General features: G+C 46.9%; 1 protein-coding gene across 1 annotated transcript; it reads right to left on the bottom strand.

Annotated features, from left to right (window-relative positions):
• Nucleotides 1-520: 520 nt before the first annotated feature.
• Nucleotides 521-20,408, bottom strand: SCN3B (sodium voltage-gated channel beta subunit 3). Its single transcript, XM_045555763.1, has 7 exons — nucleotides 20,025-20,408; nucleotides 19,552-19,630; nucleotides 12,381-12,544; nucleotides 9,864-10,089; nucleotides 5,668-5,806; nucleotides 1,182-1,267; nucleotides 521-848 (listed from the first exon to the last, which is right to left on the bottom strand). The coding sequence occupies exons 2-6, from the start codon at nucleotides 19,604-19,606 to the stop codon at nucleotides 1,204-1,206; spliced, it is 648 nt and encodes a 215-aa protein (XP_045411719.1). The 5' UTR covers nucleotides 19,607-19,630; nucleotides 20,025-20,408; the 3' UTR covers nucleotides 521-848; nucleotides 1,182-1,203.
• Between the last annotated feature and the right edge of the window lie 1,541 nt (nucleotides 20,409-21,949).

The raw sequence follows: 21,949 nt of genomic DNA, 5'->3' as shown, positions 1-21,949 counted from the left end.
ATTCTCAGATGCAGTTGAGCCTCCTATTCAGTTGAGTCCTGTGTGAGTCTCAGTTGCCTCTTGTAAAATGAGGAATAATACTGATCCACAGAGATTTTGAGAGGAAGAACTTCAGAATTTCAGTCCCAATGGCCAGGTGGTGTGCTCCCCAGGGAGGGCACACATACATTATCACAATAGGATTGGGACATGTATGACTTTTAGGAGTCACTTAAATTACCATTGGTCCTTCCCAAGTCTTCTGTCCTTGGCTTCTTGGGAGGACTGAGTCCAACCCAGGCCTTGGAGACCAATCTGGATCTAGCATGTCAGTCATGCTCAAGGATCCATCACCGGAGAACCTAGAGACACATGCTTTGCTCTGATGCCCTGGCCCAGTGGGCCACGAACTTGGAAAAACTGACTTCAAGGAATCCAAGTTCATGACAGGGTTTTGCTTTAACTTCGCTTCCTTCTATTAAGACATCCATTCTCTTGCAGCAGTGGAGAATGAGCCAGTCCCAGCCAATTAAGGGCAGAGGGAGGTGCTACCTCCAGCACTTAGAACAAAATCATTTGAAGCACAGGGGAGAAATCCAGTTGCTTTCAGATTTCAAACAGAGCTAGGACAAGGTGAGGTTGAATCCGTGTAGAAATGTTGGCTTCTTGGTTCTGGCAAAGTCTTATGGTGTGAAGAGGTCTGATGGAACTAGGCAGTCAGAGGTGAGCGCTCAGAGATGGGTAGATGTATGGATGAACAAATAGAAGGATGGGCACGTGAAGGGAAGAGATGGGGCCCGAGGGGCCCCCTCCTGATGCTGTTGACATCACCGAACCTGGGATAGCCAGTCCCTCAGTGTTTAGGCCACCTACCAATGATAAAACAACTCACTGAGAATTGCCAGCCCAGCCCAAAGACTCTTTGGCCAAAGGAGGGAGTGGGAGAATTATTATGCCTTTGAAACAGTGGGCAAGTTCAAGTTGCCCCAACATTTAGGTCAAAGCAATGCACCTTCTGAAGGGCTTTTGGCATCATACAGAGTTTTGTGACTCAGGCATCAACTTAAAGAAGTATCCTGAGGGTGGGGACCCTGGGCAGGGTAGAAATAGATCTAAGGGACCAAATTAAAAGTCACTTCAGTTGTGGATGACATCACCTGCCATCCACACCCACCTTCCCCTCCCAAGTCCCTATTCATCACCTCCAGGCATACTGCTTCTGTTCTATTCCTCCACTGGTACTGCAGAATTCTCCTTGTTCTCTGATGGGATGGCAAGGTAGTCAGACCTACAGAGGACACAGGCAGAAGAGAATCAGAGCTTCAGCTCCTGGTGGCGGGAACACAAGGCAGGGGAAGGAGCAGGGCACAGGAACAAGGATGTCTACAGAACAGCTCTGCATTTCCTTCGGGATGTGTTTCCCCAGAAAAAGTAGGGTGACCCTTGTAGAATAACATGCCTCCCCACATGTGCACATAAACACTTCTACCCACACTGTATGTCTTCTCATTTATCCACATTATCTCCAAGACTTAGATTAAAATGTTGGTTAAACTGATGGGTGTGAAATTATATTTTATAGTTGTTTTCATTTTCATTTCCCTGATTACCAGTGACATTAGGTGTCTTTTCATATGTTTACAGGGTATTTGCTTCTGAAATTCGAGTGTGCGTTTGTTTTGCCAGTTTTTCTCCTGCAATATTTGTCTTTTGCTCACTGATTTTTTCTTTGGTCATTTCATATCTTGAAATTATCTCTCGATCTGTTGTTTGTCTATAAATTTTGCTTATGGATTCTTATAATGAGCAACTGATTTTTGCATAAAATGTAATCAAATTTATTTTTCCTCTTTGAATTGTGTCTTGTATTTTGTTTGACAAATCTCTATATTCCAAGGTAATAAAGATATTCTCTAATATTACCTTAATAGAATTTTCAAGTTTTACATTTTACTCTGTCTTTAAGTCCACTATTTGTGTTTAGTGTGAGAGTTGGGGAATCTGGTTTTTTTTCCATATGAATTAGGAATTTTTCCTAGACAATTCAGTCTTCCTTTCAGTGTAATGTGATCTCTGTCACATATCAGGTTTTCATACATGCATTAACTTATTTGGGGACTTTCTGTTTTGTTCTGTTTGTCCATTTTGTATACCTCTGTCAGCATCACAAATTCTTATTCTGATAGCTCACAAGAAATCTGTATCTCAGATAAGAGGAGTCCTACCAGCCACCTCTTCCAAACTTATTGCTCTTTCTTTGAAATGGTTTAGACCTGGGGTGAGCAAACTATGGCCCCAGAGCTAAAAATAGCTGTTTGCAAACAAATAAAACCAAAGGACAGTATGTGTCAGAGACAATATGTGTCAGTATGGATCCTGCAATACTTACTGTCTGGCTCTCCCCTGGTGTAGACTATTTTTGGCCCTTTCACCTTCCATGTGACTTTTAAGATCAGCTTATTAAGTTTCTTGAAAAATCCACTTGGTATTTTGATTGGAATTTCATTGAATTTGAAGATTAATTTGGGAGAGAATTATTTACCATAGTGAGGTGTTACTCTCCATCTATTTAAGTCTTAAGACTTTTGGTAAAGTTTTGTAATTTTCTCCTTAAATGTCTTACACATTTTTGTCAGATTCGTTCTCAGGTACTGGAGAATATTTTTGCTATTGTAATTTAAAATTTTTAAAAGATGTTTTAAATATTTAAATATGTTCCAAATTTGTGGATGGGCTATAAGTGATTTTTATATTTTGACTTGTATCAACAACCTTGTGGAATGTTCTTATCAGTTCTAATAGTTCATTTATAGATTCTCTTGGATCTTCTATGTAAATAATCATAGTTGTGAACAGTGATAACTTAGTTTTTTCCTTTCCAAATCTTATCCTTTTATTCTTTGTATTTACTTAGTATACTACCTAGGATCTCCTATACAATATTGAATAGAAGCAGGGAGAGGTGCTATCTTCGACTTGTTTCTATATTACGGACATTTCTTCTACAGTTCCAGCACACAGGTGATATTTGCTATGGCTGTCTCAGTAGCTGCCATTTATCACTTTGAAGATGCTTGATGTTTAGGTATAGATTTATTTGTATCTATCCTGCTCAGGACATATTGTGCTTCTTGAATCTTAAGAGTCATCCCTTCTTAAACAAGGTAAGCAGATGAAATTAGAAATAGCTAAATAGAAAGAAAAGGCATCATATCTTTCCTCAGCCACTCTCTCTCTGAATACTGTCTTTCCTCCATTCTCTCTGTTCTGTTCTAATGGACCTTCTCAATTTGTTTCCGTCATGCTTTTTTGTTATATTTCACCTTTTTGTATCTCTGTGCTTCATTCTGTACAACTTCCTAACCTTTATCTCCTGGTTACTGGCATCTAATCTTCTGTGGAACCAATCCATTGAGTTTTAAATATTATTGACTGTATTTTTCATTTCCAGAATTTCTTTTTTGGTTCCTATTCAAATCTTCCCATTTTTCTTAGCAACTTACTCTATTCTTACATTTTTGGGTTTTTTTTTTTTTCTTTTATTGTTTTAACTATTTTAAACAAGCTCATTTTCTATACTTTATCAGGTCCTCCTGCGTCTGAGCTCCTGGGATTTAATCCTGCCATTCGTTGCTCGTCTTGCTCATGCTGGATTGTTCTCTGCTGTGTCTGTGGGTTTGGGATTAGATTGTGAAATCAGATCAGCATTTACCTGGGGAATCCTGTTAGGCCTTGGCTGAGGGTGTGTCCCTTCAGTTTCCTTGGCTTCCACATGACATTCATGGTTATCACTGGCCGGGGAACTGATTTTTATTGCATTTCTCAGCCTAGAGGTTCCTGGATCATGTGGGTAGCATACATTTAAATCCCAAACATTGTGAGATCAGGCTTGTGGTTACTAATCCTCAAGAATTTTTTATTTTTCTCCTTGGAGTCAGGCCAAGATGGATGTTTCCTTGGCTTTTCCCTGGGCTGACGAGCTGATTCTTTTCTGGTCTATCCTTTGTGTGAGTTGTGGCCCTCTGAGGATCCTGGGTCTGCAGGGAGTCTCTGCTCCAACTTTGTTTCTTTTCTTTATTTTTCTTTTTTTTTTTTTTTTTGAGACAGAGTCTCACTTTGTTGCCCAGGCTAGAGTGCAGTGGTATCATGCATCATGCTCACTGCACCTTCAAACTCCTGGGCTCAAGCGATCCTCCTGCCTCAGCCTTCCGAGTAGCTGGGACTATAGGTGTGCACCCTGACACCTAGCTAATTTTTTTTTTGTTTCTATTTTTAGTTGCATGGCTCATTTTTTCTATTTTTAGTAAAGACAGGGGTCTTGCTCTTGCTCATGCTGGTCTCGAACTCCTGACCTCAAGCAGTCCTTCCATCTTGGCCTCCCAGAGTGCTAGGATTACAGGCATGAGCCACCGCACCTGGCCCAATTTTGTTTCTTATGCAGGCCCAACTGTAGGCTCTTTCTATCCAAGAGGAATTACGGTCTCCCTCAGCATAACACTTCTTTCTATCCTCAGTTGTAATTTTTTACATACCTGAGATCATCATACCTATCATGTAAAATGATGCTTTTTAAAAATTTTGGCTGGGTGTGATGGCTCACGCCTGTAATCCTAGCATTCTGGGGAGGCCAAGGTGGGAGGATCGCTCGAGGTCAGGAGTTCAAGACCAGACTGAGCAAGAGTGAGACTCCGTCTCTACTAAAAATGAAAAGAAATTATCTGGACAACTAAGAATATATAGAAAAAATTAGCCGGGCATGTTGGCGCATGCCTGTAGTCCCAGCTACTTGGGAGGATGAGGCAGGATTGCTTGAGCCCAGGAGTTTGAGGTTGCTGTGAGCTAGGCTGACGCCACGACACTCTAGCCCGGGCAACAGAGCGAGACTCTGTCTCCAAAAAAAAAAAGTAACATTTCTAAGTGGCTTTCTAAGCCTAGGCTTTTTAGGTTACTGCTTCAGCAATGTTGCTAGAAATCTGTGGGGTTTTTTTCTATTTTTCCTCTCCCCACATAACAGGCCAGCGTGATCTCTTATAGGCCCTTTACTCTTACAGACCCCATCATTTCTCACATGTGCTCATGCTGGAGTGACTGGGGTTTCGGAGAACATGGCCAAGGTACAGGCGGGATGTTAGAAGATTAGAGGCCTCACTCTGGGTATTCAATCACTGCCGGCTTCTAGGGGAAGGAACGTGCCGCCTGGAGCTCCTTAGCTAACAGTGGGCAGCGCCCAGGTGGCCTGAGGAACTCCATGGTGTAGAGCAAACAGCTGAATGTGATAGAAAGAGCATGGACATCAGGAATGGAGAGGCCTGGGTTCTAATCCCAGCTTCTCCTCTGTCTCTGTGCCTCAGCAAGCCACTATGAGCCTGCTCGGCATTTGTAAAATGGTTATAATAATGTTAGTTTCATGGGGTTGTGGTGGCAGCTGAAGGTGCTCGCCTTAGTGGTTGAGTGTGCGGGCCAAGAATCAGCAGACTTGAACTTAAAGCTCACTTTGCCGGTTAACAGTGGCCTTGGGCGAACTCTGCGACTCAGTCTTTGTCTGTAAAGTGGGTATAAGCATGCTATCTACGTCATAGTTTGCTATGGGGAAGAAGGATATTTGTAAATTGCTTAGCACCTCACCTGCGAGGGCAGGTATTCTGAAAGCACTAGCCATCATTATTACTCTGGCATTTGGGGACTTACGCATTTTCTTGGGCCGCCTCTTCCGCCTTTGAGACCTTTCTGTAGCAATATATCATCTCGATGAGCAGCCACAAGGTGAGGAAGACCAGAAGGATGTACATCATGATTTCTGAGACCACGGAGGTGAAGTCCTCTCCAGCTGGAAGGAAGAGACTGAGGCTCAGAATATGTGTCCGACAAACCCATGGCTGTCACTGGGGTCTTAGGAATATGAGGCCTATATTTAAGTATGGCTTAAATAAGCGCTGAGTCTGAAGAAACTCAAGATGTCAGAGGAATTCCACATCCTCTGACTCTCCTGTCCACAGCTTTCCCACTGACTTTCATCAGCTGCTCTGGAGACAGGGCGGAGGCAGAGGGATGGGTGGACAAAGACATAACAGAGTAGCAGAAGGAATCCTGGACTCAGAGCTAAATACAGAGAGTTGGGTCCCAATTTTGCTATTTACTGGTGTGTAAATAGTCATTTCCCTTACTTGAGACTCAATTTCTTAATTTGTAAAGTGAGAATCATAATTGACACTAGTCAGGGTTGTTGTGAATATTGCATTACTCAGTGTATTTAAGAACATCTTATAAGATTCAGGCCGGGTGTGGTGGCTCACACCTGTAATCCTAGCACTCTGGGAGGCGGAGGCAGGCGGATCATTTGAGCTCAGGAGTTCGAGACCAGCTTGAGCAAGAGTGAGACCCCCATCTCTACTAAAAATAGAAATAAATTATATGGACAACTAAAAATATATACAGAAAAAATTAGCTGGGCATGGTGGCACATGCCTGCAGTCCCAGCTACTCGGGAGGCTGAGGCAGGAGGATTGCTTGAGCCCAGGAATTTGAGGTTGCTGTGAGCTAGGCTGATGCCACGGCACTCTAGCCTGGGCAACAGAGCAAGACTGTCTCAAAAAAAAACAAAAACATCTTATAAGATTTAAAAGTCTACACAGGTGTCAGGAACATGCCTTATTGCAACCACTCATGTCCTCTGAGAAGGTGGTGGAGTGTCCTATCCCTAGGGAGAGCGCAATGGGAAATTCGTGCAGTGTCAAAACAGTGAGCCCACCCAGCGATACGAGCACATTCTTTACAAGTCTGGATTAGAAACAAGGACCTTCCAGGTCATCCCAAAACCAAACAGAAATAAGTATTGAGGATTCAGTGCATTAACCAGGCTCTCCTCAGATCGGATCCTGCCACTTCCCTGCTTCACACCCTTTTCAGTGTTCCATGCTGCCCTTAGGATGCAGCCTGGACTCTGTTCACATGACACGCAAGGCCCTTCACAACCCAGCCCTTCTCACTGCATCTCCATTTGGTTGGCCAGAAACGCTTCTCATGTACACTCTGCTATTTTTGAATCTGTGGACATTGCTTCCTCTTCCTTCTTCCTGGATTGCACCTCCCACCCCACTGCTACTTCTTTCCTCATCGCCCATCCTGCATTTCAGTCTCCCAGGAATTCTGGACTCCGCTGAGTCCCTCCTTTGTGAAACCATCCTCAGCTCCTCACGCAGCATTATTCACGCCCTCTCCACCCACTTTCTTCATCCATCCAAGGAGCTCTCAGGTTGTACTGTGACGTGTTTATCTCTCTTTTCTGTTGACTGTGCGCTTATTGAGAACATAGTTATTGATATTTCTGAATTATCAGCCTGCTGTCTCATCTTGGAATATGTGAAGTGCTCAATAAGTATGTGTTGAATGAGTGAATATAAATAAGTATTGATCGTCTTTGTTTCATGACCAACAAAAATGACCACTAAAACATGTGACATGCCAGATATCCTGATATATATACATACATACACACGCTCTCTGCTAGTGGGAAGAAGATTGCAGCCCCCTCCTCCCCTTGCCAGCCCCTGCCAGCAAGTTAGACTCACGGTCCACAGTTACCCATAGCACCCAAGTCATCCGCAAGGCCTTGCTTGTTAGAAGTACAGCACAGCCAGCCATGACCTTCAGCTAGCACATAAGAATACCACCACACACCTCAAATGCCTTCTCAAGGCCTGGCACCTGCCTGATGCACTAATTGTGACATGATTGGCATAAAGCATGCTGTCTCTTTTTAAATGCAGTAACCCAGAAGCAGTAACACAGGAAGATAGCCTCAGTATTTTTAGCCATTGCTAGGTGAAGAGGCCTCAGATTTCTGTCTTAAGGCCAAGAAGTGACAGCTCAAGTCAGGACAAATCCAACTTGAACAAAGAGAACCAGGGAGACTCCCTGGGACCGCAGGAATGGAGATGGGGTGAGGCGTGTCACAGTGGAGTGTGCCGCTCTGAGCACGTGAGGGCAGTGAGTATCTGGTGCGGAGGGACTGCCAAGGGGTCACAGAGGCCAAAAAAGAAAAGAAAAAGTAGCAGGGGCTGGGGCTGGTGGTGGGGGGAAGGAGGCAGTGGAAACAGGCCAGCCTGATAGGCAAAAGCTCTGTTCCCCCCGCCACATAATGAGGGGACCTGCTGCACCCGCGCATCCCCCGGGGAGTCATTTCAACTTACGTACTCCAGACCTCACCCACCTACTGAACTCACCCCTGCAAGGGTGCTACGGAAGTGTCTGCATTTGGAAAAAGCCAATTTGTGTGATCCTGATGCCTGCTGTTTGTTCAGAAGCCCTGGATGTAACAATATCCTCCCAGCCCGACCATCTGCGAGGCACAGTGGTTCTGATAATAAACCTGTTTTTCCTTCTCTTTTTACCCGAGGCTTGCTCTGGTGCCTGGCAGGCAGACTAGCTCAGCTTTGCCACTTTCCACCAGCTTCGCACGAGGGTCCCTGGAGGCAAAAGCCTACCTTGCTAGGGTCTGGCGGGCACCAGCTGGCAGTTCCCAGTGGTGACCAGTAGAGGGCTCTAGGCTCCCTCCCCCAGGGAGGAGACGTGTAAACAGGATAATGGAACCCACCAGAACAGAAGGGTACCTCTACAGAGCTTCCCGTCCAACCCTTTCATTTTACACAAGAGGAGACGAGGAGACAGGCTCAGAGAAGGGAGGGATTCGTCAGGTCTTGATTCAGGTGGCCTGAGAGTCCTTCTGCACTTTCAGAATTGACCTACCTTCCATTTCAGTCCTGTTGTCTGAACTGTTACGTCTCTTTCTCCTTCATTCACTCTCAAGACTGAACAATCTTTGCTTCATTATTTTTATCACAATGACATAATTAAAAAAATAAGTAAACTTGAGGCCTGGAGGTTGGGATTCCTGGATCCTTTGTTCTAGAAAGAGCCCTATCTTTAACTTGATCTCTTCTTTCATGCCCCACACTGTGGCCTGCTCACTAGCCTGCATCTCAGGGCCGTGATAATACTAGGAACATGCTGGAAATAGACTGTCTGGGAAGGGCTATAACGTCACCCTCAGGATTCTGCACTCGGATTGCAGCAGAAACTGAGTTAGGTTCCTGGAAGGACTTCTCAGTCACCAATAAGGAAACAGCTGAAGGAGTCTGAAGATTTTAAACTACAGACTAGGAAGCTGTCAACTCATCCTCTTCCCTCAGCTAAGAATGAATTTATATAATGAGAGATGCCACAGATAGGGAGCAGGTCGCATGTGTAATTATTTTGGAGAAAGGCAAAAGACAAAAAGATTATCAAACTTTGGTTTAGAGAGTGGTTCTCAAACTGTGGTCCCCTGCAGCAACCGCGTGGCCCAGCAATTTGTTAGACAATGCAAACACTCAGGCTCTGCCCACGGTATCAGAAGATCTGGGTTTTAAAAAGTCCTGCAGGAGTTTTTGAGGCTTGCTGAAGTTTGAATACCCCTGGATTAGAGACATATATTACTTAGAGACAGGAAGTGAGATGACTTCTAGATAATCTCATGAGATTTCTCTAAGCCCACTGAGTCAGGGGTTCGACACCGGCCAGAGAAGAAAGAGTAGCTGAATCGGAGGCTTTAGGCCTCTTGGAGGCTATCCTCTTTCTCTAAGGGACCGGGAAGAGGTCATTCTACTATCATCTCCAAGACTTTCTGCTATGAGAAAGGCATGGAAAGGCAAGATGGTTGGGCAGTTTGCAGGAAGCTGGCTGCCAAAGAAAGATGGGTCAATGGTGACATTTTCAGATGTCACCACTCCAAATACGTGGGTTTTTGTACTCTCCAAGCGTCTCACTTGTGTGGAAATCCACTGCTCCCCCTCGCCCCCCGCCCCCAAAGAGCAGGATGCCCTAGAGACTCTGTGTCTCAGCCTCACCCTCCTCGGTGACCCGGAGTGGGATCAGCCGTGTCGTCTTCACAAAGGGCCGATGTGCCTCAAACTCAAACTCCCGGGACACATTGCAGGTGTAGAGGCCGGAGTCATTCAGAGTGACGTTGAGCACAGTGATGGACACATCCTGTAGGTCCTTGCTCCCGTTCCACTGCAGGCGCCCCTGGAAGGGGCTCTCCACCTCCTGGTGGCCGTTCCGATACTCGTAGATCTGCAGGTAGAGGAGCAGAGGAGGGTAGGCTGGGAGAGGACAGAGGGTAGGAGAGCCGAGATGGGGGCAGGGCAGAGCAAAGGAGCAGAATTGTGCACGGACAGGGAAGAGAAGGGACATGGCCCTGGGAGACCCAGAATGTGGCGGGGGTGGGGGATGAAGAGGCACAGAGTCTCTAGGTAGCAAGGGGTAGGCAAGAGCTTGGCAGAAAAAAAGAGGTGGAAAGAGGCAGAAGAGAGGAGGTGAGAGAAGCATATGGGAGACCAGGAGAGGGAAGTGAGAGAGAGTAACGATTGGAAGGAGACAGAAGGAGAGGACAGAGAGAGGGCAGGGTGTGTCATGGGGCCGCCGGTGAGAGAACAGGTGTAGAGACCAAGAGAGGCAGTTTCATTAGTAATGAGGCCACCCGAGAGCCCTGGCCACAGCACTGGACTCTGCAAGCTGGTGCTTATCAGGGGCCCGCAGGGCAGTCTGGGCCAGCCACGGGAAAGGGATTCAGAACACCAAAGCGTGGCAGGTGAGCCCAGAGCCACCACCTGAGGGGCACATGCCAGGTTTTTTGCTTTGGGCTGAATTATAACTGAATCTGGTCTCTTACATTTCTTTTCTCAAACCCTTCCGCTGTCTGACATGACACACCTTTCTCTGCAGCTGGGCTGTCCATTCTAGTCTCCGCTAGCTGCATGTGGCTACTTAAAGTCAAAGTCAAATTCCTAGAAATTAAATAAAATGTAAAATTTGGCTCCTCAGTTGCACTAGCCACATTTCAAGTGTTCGTAGCCACATGTGGCTAGTGGCCACTGTATTGGACACCACAGGTAGAGAACATTCCAGCATCACGAACATTTCTGTGGGATGGCATTGCTCTGGACTTCCACCATTGTTATTCCAGTTCCTTTTCCTCCTTCAGAGCCACCCTCTCCTCCTCACTTTGGGCAGGCCTGCAAGCAGGGTTGGCAGCTGGCACATGGCCAGGCCTGAGGCCCACAGGGTCTTTGCACCTGGCCAAGACATGCAGCCTCCTGCAAGCTGGGGACTGGCCCTGGCTGCAGCTTTGCTGATGTGTTGCTGCCAAGCCTGAGCCAGACTGAGGAGTCTCTGCTGGTCCCAGTCTTAGCACCTGATTGGAACAAATCCACATCCAAATGGCTCATGGAACCTAGATTAGAAAGGAGTTCAGCTTTAGGAAATCTAGAAAGAAGAGCAAGCAAAACTCAAGTTCACCCTGCTGTTGTCTCCATTAACAAATCTTTGGGGAGGAGAAACTTGCCCCTAGGAAGGCAGGGGGTGCAGTAAGAATACCTGTGTATTCAGCTGCCTTGTGTCTGCTGTCAGACCACCTGGCTCACAGCTAAGCTTTCTTACTGCCTTCTTTAAGCCTCAGTTTCCTCGTTTCTGTATACATATCTATTCTCTAGCAAACACTTATCATGGTGCTTACTACGTTCCAGGAACTATTTTAAATGCATTAAAAATTACAGCTCATGTATCCCGGTAAAAACTATGATTTATATCCTTGTTTTAGAAATGGGGAACTGAAGTACATAAAGGTTGTGTAACCTGTCCAAGGACACAGCTAATAAGTGTGGAGTGAAGAATCAAACCCAGGCAACCTGGCTCTGGAGTCAGTGAACGTGTAAATGATTGTCATCTCCAAGGTGGTGTTCAAAATGTATAATGCGCGCTTCACCTGCCAGTGGTGAATCCCTTAGTTTCTAGATCACGGGGAGGTCTGGGGGCTCCTGGTGGCAAGGATGGTGGTGGGGCCACCTGGGAGACTTGGCACAGCAAGTATCTGCTATAGAACAATCTAAATAGTGCACCCACTGATGTGGCTGTGCTGGGCGTAACAGCTGAATACCAGCCTTGGTCATCCCTGTTCATATTTCACTGGGATCATGAAAATTAAAGGAGCTAACCTGCATTGTTTCGTAAATGATGCTTCATGGTATTTCAGGAAGCACCATTATATGAATTTAATCTATCTAGGGGGATGGTGCATAAGATTAAAGGAAAACAGGGTGCCTGTCACACAGTGGGCTTTAAATGCAGTCTATCTCTTTCTCCTGCTTTCCCTGCTTGCAACCAGGGGTGCTTGCAGTTGGCCACATGCCCTTCCTTTCACAGAAGCTGGGCTGAGCTAAAACTGACAGTTATCTGCTGAGGAGCCGTCAGTGCTTGGAAGAGAAAGAGCCAGTGTTTGTTAGCTCAGCATCCCCCGGACTGTCAGGAGGCAGGCACACAACCACAGAGGCCAGCAAAGAGAGGCCAGAGTCAGCAGGCAGACATACAAGGAAATCTTTACCGCCCTCGGGCCTGTAGAACCATTCCACCACCGTGGTGGCCTCCACCTCCTCCCTCTTCATGCAGGAGATGCAGCGCAGCTTCATGGGGTTGCCCTGCACGGCCTCCGTCTCCGAGGGCACTTCCACACACACGGGGAAGCAGACGCTGACTGGAGAGAGCACCGATGACAGGGAGGGAACAGCAGGTGGTAGGGAGGAGGGTGACAGCAGAGAGGCATGGGAGACAAGGAGGGAGGGCGGAGAGACAGAGGAGGAATCATGAGACAAACTTGAAAATAGCCATGTACATGTGTCTACCCCTTCACCTGTGCATCCTGAGTGTACATGCTCAGAACAGGTGCAGAGTGAGATGCAGGAGACATGGCTGATCCAGACACTGACTGAGAGCCTTCCCCTGGAAGCAGTGGAGATGCAGCACAGTATATACTTGAGTCCTGCCCTCTAAGCCTTCAAGTCCGGGCAGGAGACGGCCACGCATGCATCCACCCATCAACCATCCATCTCCCCAGCCACACACACACTCCCGTCATTCAACCACCATTCATTGGAATCCACTCTATGCCAGGTCTGATGCTAGAGACACAAAGACGAATAAAATACTAACCACACCCCAAAGGCATTTATAATCTAGTAGGGAACACATACTCTTAACTGTGATTACACCAGACCACAGCAAGGGACACACTAGAGATGTGCTCTGTCCCCAGAAGGACAGTTAGTTACTACTGGTTGGGCTGGGGAGAAAGGAAGAGAAGGATGGTGAGACATGAGCTTAGCAAGGTAGGTGGGGCCCATGCTAGGAAGACCTCTGTGTGCCCTTTCAAGTACGAAGCATCAAATATTTTAAAGCAAGGAAGAGATGGAGTTATATCTGCATTGTATGAAAACCGTAGGTAATTCCACCTCATGGTGCAGGACGGAGCAGCAGTGAGGAAAGTGAGCAGACCATGAGGCTGGAGCAAAGCTCTGCTCAGAGGAGTAGACAGGGACAGAGCTGAAACCTGAAGAGAGATCAGACTGTGGGACACCTGGCTTGTCACATGGAGGTTTGTACTTATACTTCCTGCCCTCCAGAAACTCAAAGCCCATTATAAAAAGGCAACTTTCTGATCAAAATTTCAGGATAAGTAAAAAGTGGGACAAGGCTGCCAACAAAATAAGTGCAAATGTGGGCTGTGTTAACAGATGTACAGTGTGCAGAAGGAAGGAGGAGCAGTTCTCCTGCACCGTTCGGAACAAATCTGGACTATTATGATCAGTCCAAAATGTCACAATTCACAAAAGGGAACTCCCAAGCAAGATGGTGAAGGGTCTGGACACAAAGTCTGGCGAGGACCAGATGGGAGGACTTGGGGTGCTTAGCTTGGACCCAGGACATATCTATCTTCAACTCTTTGAGGGCTGGCAGGTGGAAGAGAAATTGGATTCTGCCCAACTCCAAAAGTTACAAGAAAAAAATAAGTTTAGTGCAGTAAAAAAAAAAAAAAGAATTTTCTGGCATTGAGGCTGTTCACAAATGCAACAAACTATTTGGTAAGAGAGTTTATATCTCATTGTTTGCAAGATTCAAAAGTAAGGTGACCACCAAGGATTCTTGTATCAGGACTTCCCATATCCCTTCTGATGCTGCCTTCTCATGAATTAATAATAAAAACAAAACCCCTAAAAAGATAAATGAAACAATATACATTGACATTTAAAAACTGGTAAATGATCAGCCTGTTCATCTACTGGCAGAGAGTTCTTTTCTAAAAGCAGAGGAAAGCTTTATTTGGGTGTAAAATGACAGTGATATAAACTAATTTTGAGTCAAAACATTAAATGTTGTGTTTGATGGATGTAGAAGGGAACAGATTTCATTTTTAAACATGGAGTTTAAAAACTAGTGGCACTATAATTTAAAGTTTAAAAAAATCAAGGTAAGGCCGGGAGCGGTGGCTCACGCCTGTAATTCTAGCACTCTGGGAGGCCAAGGTGGGAGGATTGCTTGAGGTCAGGAGTTCGAGACCATCCTGAGCAAGAGCGAGACCCCTGTCTCTACTAAAAATAGAAGAAATTAGCTGGACAACTAAAAATATATATAAAATATTAGCCGGGCATGGTGGTGCATGCCTGTAGTCCCAGCTACTCGGGAGGCTGAGGCAGGAGGATCACTTGAGCCCAGAAGTTTGAGGTTGCTGTGAGCTAGGCTGACGCCACAGCACTCACTCTAGCCTGGGCAACAAAGTGAGACTCTGTCTCAAAAAAAAAAAAAAAAATCAAGGTAAAATAAATGTAATTGACTTTAAAACTCCCAAGCAAGCTGGGCCAATCTTATCTGGCACTCTGCAAGAGGGCCTGCTGCTTCTGCAGGTGGAGCACCACTTCAACAGACAGAGGTCCTCATCTAGGGAGAACTGATCAGAAACATCTTCAGCTTGTAATAAGTTTGAAGTTTTGATTAAGACCTGATTTTAAAAAAATCAGATGTGCAAAAGTTTGTGAGTTTTGGGCCTTAGGGCACATTCATATTTAATGAGAAATAATAAAGGTAAGTTAGTTCAATGCTGACGACCTCAGAAGCAGATTAGGAAAAATTCCAAGGAACGCACAGGTACAGTTACAGAGGCAGGATGAAGATGGAATTTGGCAACGGAAGACCTGGGTTTGATCTACTATTTAAACTTTCTGAGACTCAGTTTATTCATCAACAAAATGCTGAAAATAATATCTATCTAGTAGGTTTGTCATGAGAATTCTATGGATTAATTTACATGAACATGTCACTTATTCACGTTATTTTATTCTTCATTTGTTTGTTTGTTTACTTGACAAATATGTTGAGTGTCTACTGTGTGCCAGGCATTGTTCTAGGTACTGAGAATACAACAGGTGAAAAAATAGAACAATCCCGACCCTCATGGAGCCCACATTCCAGTGGGGAGAGAAGGAAAACAAGCAACATTACAAAAAGTGCTATGAGAAAAAATAAAACAAAGTAGAGGAGAGAGAGCATGCACGGGGTCATTGGAGATGGTCTCCCCGAGAAGGTAACACTGAACAGACACCAGAGGAAAGAAATGAGCATATAAACTGGAAGAATATCTGTGTGAAGGCATGCCAAACAGAGGAAATAGCAACTTGAGGGGCCGAGGGGCCCACAGGAGTGTGTTAGTCACGTTCAAGAGACAGCAAAGAGCCCACTGTGGAAAGTACAGTGAACAAAGGGAGAGAAGGGGATGCAGTAGAAGAGACAGGCAGGGCCAGATCGCGGTGGGTCTTGTCAGCCATGGTTAGAACTTTGGCTTTTGCGTAGAGTGACATGTGAGCAGGGAAGGGTCCTGAGTGGAAGAATGATGGAATCTGCTTTGTACAAGATCACAGGATCTGATGCTGTGTTGAAAAGAAACTGAAGAGGTGAAGGGGACGAGGGTGAAAGCACAGAGAACAGTTAAGAGGCTGGTACAGTGATCAGATCGGGAGATGGTTTCTCTTGAGTGAAGATGGCAGTGGAGCTAGTGGGGTTTGAAAGGGAATAATTTTCTGGATTAATATCCTCGAACAGGTGAGTGGTGATGTGCTCTAGTGACCAGGTAGATGGGTTGGCAGAGGTAGGAGCACAGCCAGTTCATTTATAGTTAGAGGAGAGGCCAAATATCTGCAGTCGGGATGGTGAATGTGGTAGGACAGCACGTGGAGCAGCCCTTCTCTTTTCCGAGTTGCTCCTGAGGTGACAATAATTCCAGGTGTTATCATAGAGCAAGCCCCACTGCTTCCTTTCTCCTGGCCAAAGCCGGGGTTCAAGGCATGAGAACTCAGCTCGTGCAGCCCTGGAGAGCACACTGCAGAATGGCCACAGAGTCCTCCCCCCTCTGTTTGCTTGCCTTTCACACTGTGACCCGCTGCTCCCTCTTTCAAGAGCTGAAGTCCGTTTCCCCACCCCTTGAGTCTCTAGCACGCCACTGCCTTTCTTTCTGTGAAACTCTCTAGGTATCCAAGAAAAGGTTGTGCATGTGGCAGGAGCTCAACTCCCATTGCTGACTGTAAATCATAAACTCCTGGAATAATATTGCCCAAATCATTTGGCCTTTGGTCTTCTCTTCAATTTCCATAATAATGAAGAAACTTATGAGAAGGAAGAATATGATATAATAATGATGATTAAATTTAACTAAGGGGTAGCATCAATCTATCATGAGGGAGACAGTAATGTGTATTGAACTAACTTGTCCAACATCCCCAAATCTTTCTTTCCTTTGGGCACTGCCAAATTGCCCCTCCTGAGCTTGCTCTAGAATGCTTTCCTTTGCACTGAGATAATGAAGGCTTTGATTAGAATGTAAATAATTTCCAAAAGGGGGTCATAAATGAAGTTATTTTTAGATGTTAACACCCTGAAATGACTTGGGCTATCAGATTAGCCAGTAAGTGAGCAGGGCCTTGAAGGAATAGGATGCAGGAAGGGCTACTGGGGGAAGTCAGGAAAACATCCTCCAACATAGCGGGCAGCTGGGAGGGGAGACCTGGAGAGGAGGAGCAAAGAAGGCACTAGGATCTAAAAGATGGCACTAGGACAGGTGATGGCGTGGGGGAGGGTGGGAGAGTGGCTCAGAAGAGAAATGGAAGGACAGGTCCCTTCCTGGCAATTGTGCATGGCAGCATGTGTCCACAAGAGGTGCTAGAAGGAGCATTGGAAAACAGAAATGAGAGGTTAAGGGTTCTCCAGCAAATCCTTTCCCCTCCCTGAGCTCATTTTCTCACTCTAAACTGGAAATAACACTCTTTCCCCTGACTACCCCATAGGATTGATATGGGGACCAAAAAAAAAAGCAAGGGATTGAAAATTGCTTTGTAAACTGTAAAGCACCAGGCAAACGCAGCTTTTAAAAACTATATTATTATGTACTTCAATAAAGGGAATAAGGGAAATTTTTTCAATACATGCAGAAAGTAAATAGAAAAGACTCTTTTCATATTGAACATGGTGTAAAAAAATCAACTTGGGGAGGGGGAAAGCATCTAAGTTAAGTGCTTTCCAATACGGCAATTACATACAAATAAAATGAAATTGCATTTGTGAAGTGAGGCTCTTTTTCTTACATGTAACAACCCGGCATCCTGCACCACACGTCTTTCCTTTCCTCAGCTTTTCAGTTTGGTGACAATGTTCAGATCACAAAGAAGCTGAGAATAAGTAAGAATGTGTACTCATCTTCCAAAGGTTTCTTGGGGGGCAGGGGGTAAAGGCCGGGGGGATGGGCACTCTGACAATTCTAGCAATATTCTGCAAATATTTCCCTACCATTTTGTGGTGGAGCTTAAGGGTATGTTAGATTTCATCTGTGTCAACTCCCAAACTTTACATATCAGGAACCAGATAGCACTTTAAGGTCATTACATAGTAAGCTAGTGGTGGAGCTGAGACCCCAATGCAGGCTGTGCAACTCCTAGTCAAAACATTCTTGGACTATAGCATGCTCTCCCCATCAACTGGAATTCAGGCAGGGATCCTAAAAACTTAGATTAGGGTTTAGGAAGAAAGCCTCTGCAGAATCTCACCCCAACCCTTTTCTACAATTTCAGCTTTACTCACACTCTTTTATCCAGACTAACCTCTCCTAAGCCTTGAGTCCTCAGCCTTAGCCTCCCCTGAGAAAATCTCAGCCTTAATCTACAAGGCAGGTGAGCTCCTTGGCAGCCTATTACACCTGCTTCATCTCCAGGTCTGGTCTACTCTACTGGGGATGGCTGGTGGGAAGTCTGCCCTTAGGGCTGGCATTACTGTCTCTCTTCGAACTTCCTACACTGTCTCATCGGGCATTTGTTCCACAGGAAGCTTGGTTCTGCCTCTGGTCACATGCAAAATCTAGATAATGCTAGCAGCTAGAGTTAGTGCTGGAGGCTTGACAGAGTGATGCTAAGGCAAAGAGGCAATTCCCATCAGCATGTCTGCTACTGCACAGGCAGAACGAGTTTCATGCCAACCATGAGAGCACAAATCCACATGCCTACTTTCAGTAAGGCAGGTGGGTATAATTGTGTCCAGTTATCCTGTTTATTGATTGTAGCATGGAGGAAGGTAGCTAAGGTTATGTAAAGCAATATAGCAACTGAAGAGCACCTATATTTGGTCTGAGGATCTAATCATAGACACCAAGGCAGAGATGCCCAGAACCAGACACACATACACACACATGCACGCACACACACGCACACGCACACACACACTACTACGCTTTCACCGATTCATTCAGATGTCTATAATAACATGCTCAGACACATGCTAGTGCACACATTCAGACACCGAGACATACATTTACACACAGTAAAAAACTGTGTCTAGTACATGTTCAGGCATTATCACGTAGACTCTTAACTCCCCTTACACACATTCAGGCACCCCACTCCAAGATCATCTGTGACACTCTCCTGACTGTTGCAAGTGTAACACTCCCTTATTTGGAGGGGGAAGGTCACCTCAGTCTCTCACAGCTGACAAGCAAGAGTCTATTCATCTTTGAAGGCAAAAACCCAGCTCCCCAAACACCAAAGCATCTTAGTTCCACATGTTCATGGAAAAGAAAAACAAAGAAAGATGCATTTCACTGTTGCCTATTTATCTAATGCATAGCAGCAAATGGCTGAAGCCTGTGTTTCTCCCATTCCTTATTAAAATTAAGCAGATGATCAACAACTAAAGTATTTTCACTTTCAAAATTCATCTATCCAGTTTTTATCATTACTATTATTATTTCTAAGGTAGAAAAATAAATTCGAAGACCCAGCAAGCTTTCCAGGAGTATTGACTCCTCATCAAGAAATGAAATGTAACTGCAAACGACACCTTTTTTTTTTTCATAGTGAACGTGACTACATTTCCTCTCAGCAAAGGGAAAGGAAAAAAAAAAATACTTTGGAATTATCAGGAACCTGGAGGAAAGGTGGTAGAATCACCAAAGGAGGCCAGGGAATAAAACAGCAGGGCAGTGGGGAGGCGCCTTTCCAATCTCAAAATCCCAGCTCTCATGGATCCCCTACGGATCTCCATGTCTGGCAGACGAGCACGGAGGAAAGCCAGCCAGAGCTCGGTCTTGTCACCAACGACATCGATAAGTGTTATCACGGTTAGCATTATTACAGTCATCTGCACCTCGCACGGCAGGGTGCTGGTACTTACCCCAGTAGATGAGCACTAGAGAAGCCAGGGGGAACAATCTGTTGAAGGCAGGCATCTTCTTCAGCTGTTGGCTTCCCGGCTAAACAGAGAGATTCCCTCAGTCAAGGACTGCGCCCTCTCAGATTCTTTCGAGGAAACCCTCTGGGACGAACTGCCCCAAGGGGGCGACTTTCCGATTGAAAGAAGGACCAGCCTCCCGTGCCTGGGGAGGCTCCGCGGGCTGTGGGGCCGGGCGGGGGTCTCTGCTCGGAGCTTCCCCAGCAGAGCGCCCCAATTCGGGGGAGCGAGCAGCGGCTCTGCGCGCTCTCCCCGGAGCCGGTTGCTGGGATCCGGCTCAGCACCAGGGACAGTGGCTTCCCCGCCCACCCGGAACTTCAAATCCCACTTGCTCCCGGCCTTTCTCGTTTGCGCCCGGGGGAAGCTCGGCTCCAGCGGTCCTAGGAGGCTGGGGGGGGGGGGTAGGGGGGGTCCACGTTGATTCTCCTCTCGGCTCCCCTAGGAACAGCTACGCTCGGACTAGGATCCGCCGAGACCGGAGCGCCGGCTGCATCCGCCCTGGCCGGTGTCGCCAGCTGGGCGTATCCTCACACCCGAAGCCACCTGGGCCGCCCGTCTGGGCTACAGACTTCGTTCCACGTCGGTCCCGTGCACACCCGCCCTCGGCTCCCGGGGGAGGTCCCGAGGGGCGGGGAAGGAGGCAGAAGCCCCCGTTTGGCTGGCGACCTCAGCGGTGGGGGTGGAGAGGGTGAGCCCCTCCCGGAGCTCGCCCCCGATCGTGCGGAGCCCCGACCCCGGGTGGCGGGTGATCAGCCGCCCCTCTCCAGGGCCCCCCAGCCTGCGGGCTCTGCCGGCCTCGACATGCGCAGGCGGCTCCCCGCCCCACCGCCACCGCAGACCCTCCCCTAGAGCGCACTCCCCACCCACCAGCAGGCGTGCCCCTCCCGGGGCGGAGCGCGGCGCGAGCGGGGGCGGAGCCGGGCGGCGCGAACCCCCCGGGCCCCCGAGACTCCTCGGCTCCGGGGCTCGCCCGCCTTCGCCAGGTCTCCGTCTCCCGCACCCCCGAGCGCCGGCGCGCACCCTCCGGGCGAACCCACTCCCGTTCCCGCGCAGACAGGCTCGCTCCAGCTCCGGGAAAGGGAAGGCCAAGTCTCTTTCGGGCGATGATGTCATCTGCAATGTACAGTACCCTGCCGCCGGCTTCGCTCGCCCGACCCCATCCCCTCCGGTTCTCCCTGTCTAGCCTTTGTCTGGCCGTGAGGAATCGGTTCCGGACGGCGAACGCAGCGACATAATCCCCGCTGAGCGCAAGCGGGCTATGGGTGAGGCGCACCTGTTTCCATGTTCACCGCATCCCCCGGGACGGTGATCCAAAACGCCGGCGGGAGCGCTGGTGGCGACGGGGAGAAGGCTCCTCCTGTCCCCTTCCCCAGGTTCTTAGCAGTCCTCCCTTTTGCCTTACAGTTTTTGTTTTTTTCCTAAGCAGATAGCTTGTGCTCCGCGTCTTCCAACTGTGAGCCACTCCCTCGTCCTAGAGCTGAGTGCCTCCGCCCCATCCCTGAACCTTTGCATGCGGTTATAAACTCCCATTGACATAACAGATTGGGAATGCCTGGAACTGAAGTGAAAGAAAGGTTAATCCAGCCCCCATCTTATCCTCTCCTGCTCTCTTTCCAAAAGAGGAAGCTTAACACTGATGTTCCAGAAGGCAGCGGCAGAGTGACAGCTGACTGTAAGTGAACCACGCGCAGGAAATACTCCCCCTAACATACCACAGAGCAACAGGATGTCCCCAGTGGGACCTTCCTGGGCAGGGAGCCACCAGGCCATCAACCCTGTGCTGTTCTGAGGACCAGCCCTTGAAGCATACTGTGTTAAACTTGGAGGGGAAGTTAAAGTTGACTTAATTCAACCTCCTTTCCTCCAAGAACATTCCTGATGGACGGGCTCGACCGTTTTCAGTGAAGAGAGCTTTGTTTCACAAGTTCATCCCTTCCAATATTTAAGGAAATTCCTTATATTCAGTTGAATTCTGTACACTTCTTCTCCCTCCCCAAACTCCATTAAGTGGTCCTAATATTGTTTTATCTTATAAAGAGCTATGCTTCCCCACGCCTCACCCCAAGAATTTTTTTGTTTGGGCCTAAACCTCTTCAGTTTCTTCAGCGTATTTCCTAGTAGTTTCCAACCCTTAGCCGCCCTGTTTGCTTTCTCTTGAGGATTTTTAGTTTGTCAGCATGATTCTCCAAATGACATCCACAACAGGACCCGATGTTTCCTGTGTGATCTGAATGAACAGCATAAATCTGGCGGAATTACAGCCACATTGTTTTAGAGGGTATATCTATTAAAATAATTTACAGCCACATCTCAGTCATAATGAGCTTATGTTTAATTAAAA

The sequence above is a fragment of the Lemur catta genome, chromosome 7 (assembly GCF_020740605.2).
Source record: "Lemur catta isolate mLemCat1 chromosome 7, mLemCat1.pri, whole genome shotgun sequence".
Classification (NCBI taxonomy): Eukaryota; Metazoa; Chordata; class Mammalia; order Primates; family Lemuridae; genus Lemur; species Lemur catta.
This window is presented reverse-complemented; position numbering and strand designations above follow the sequence as displayed.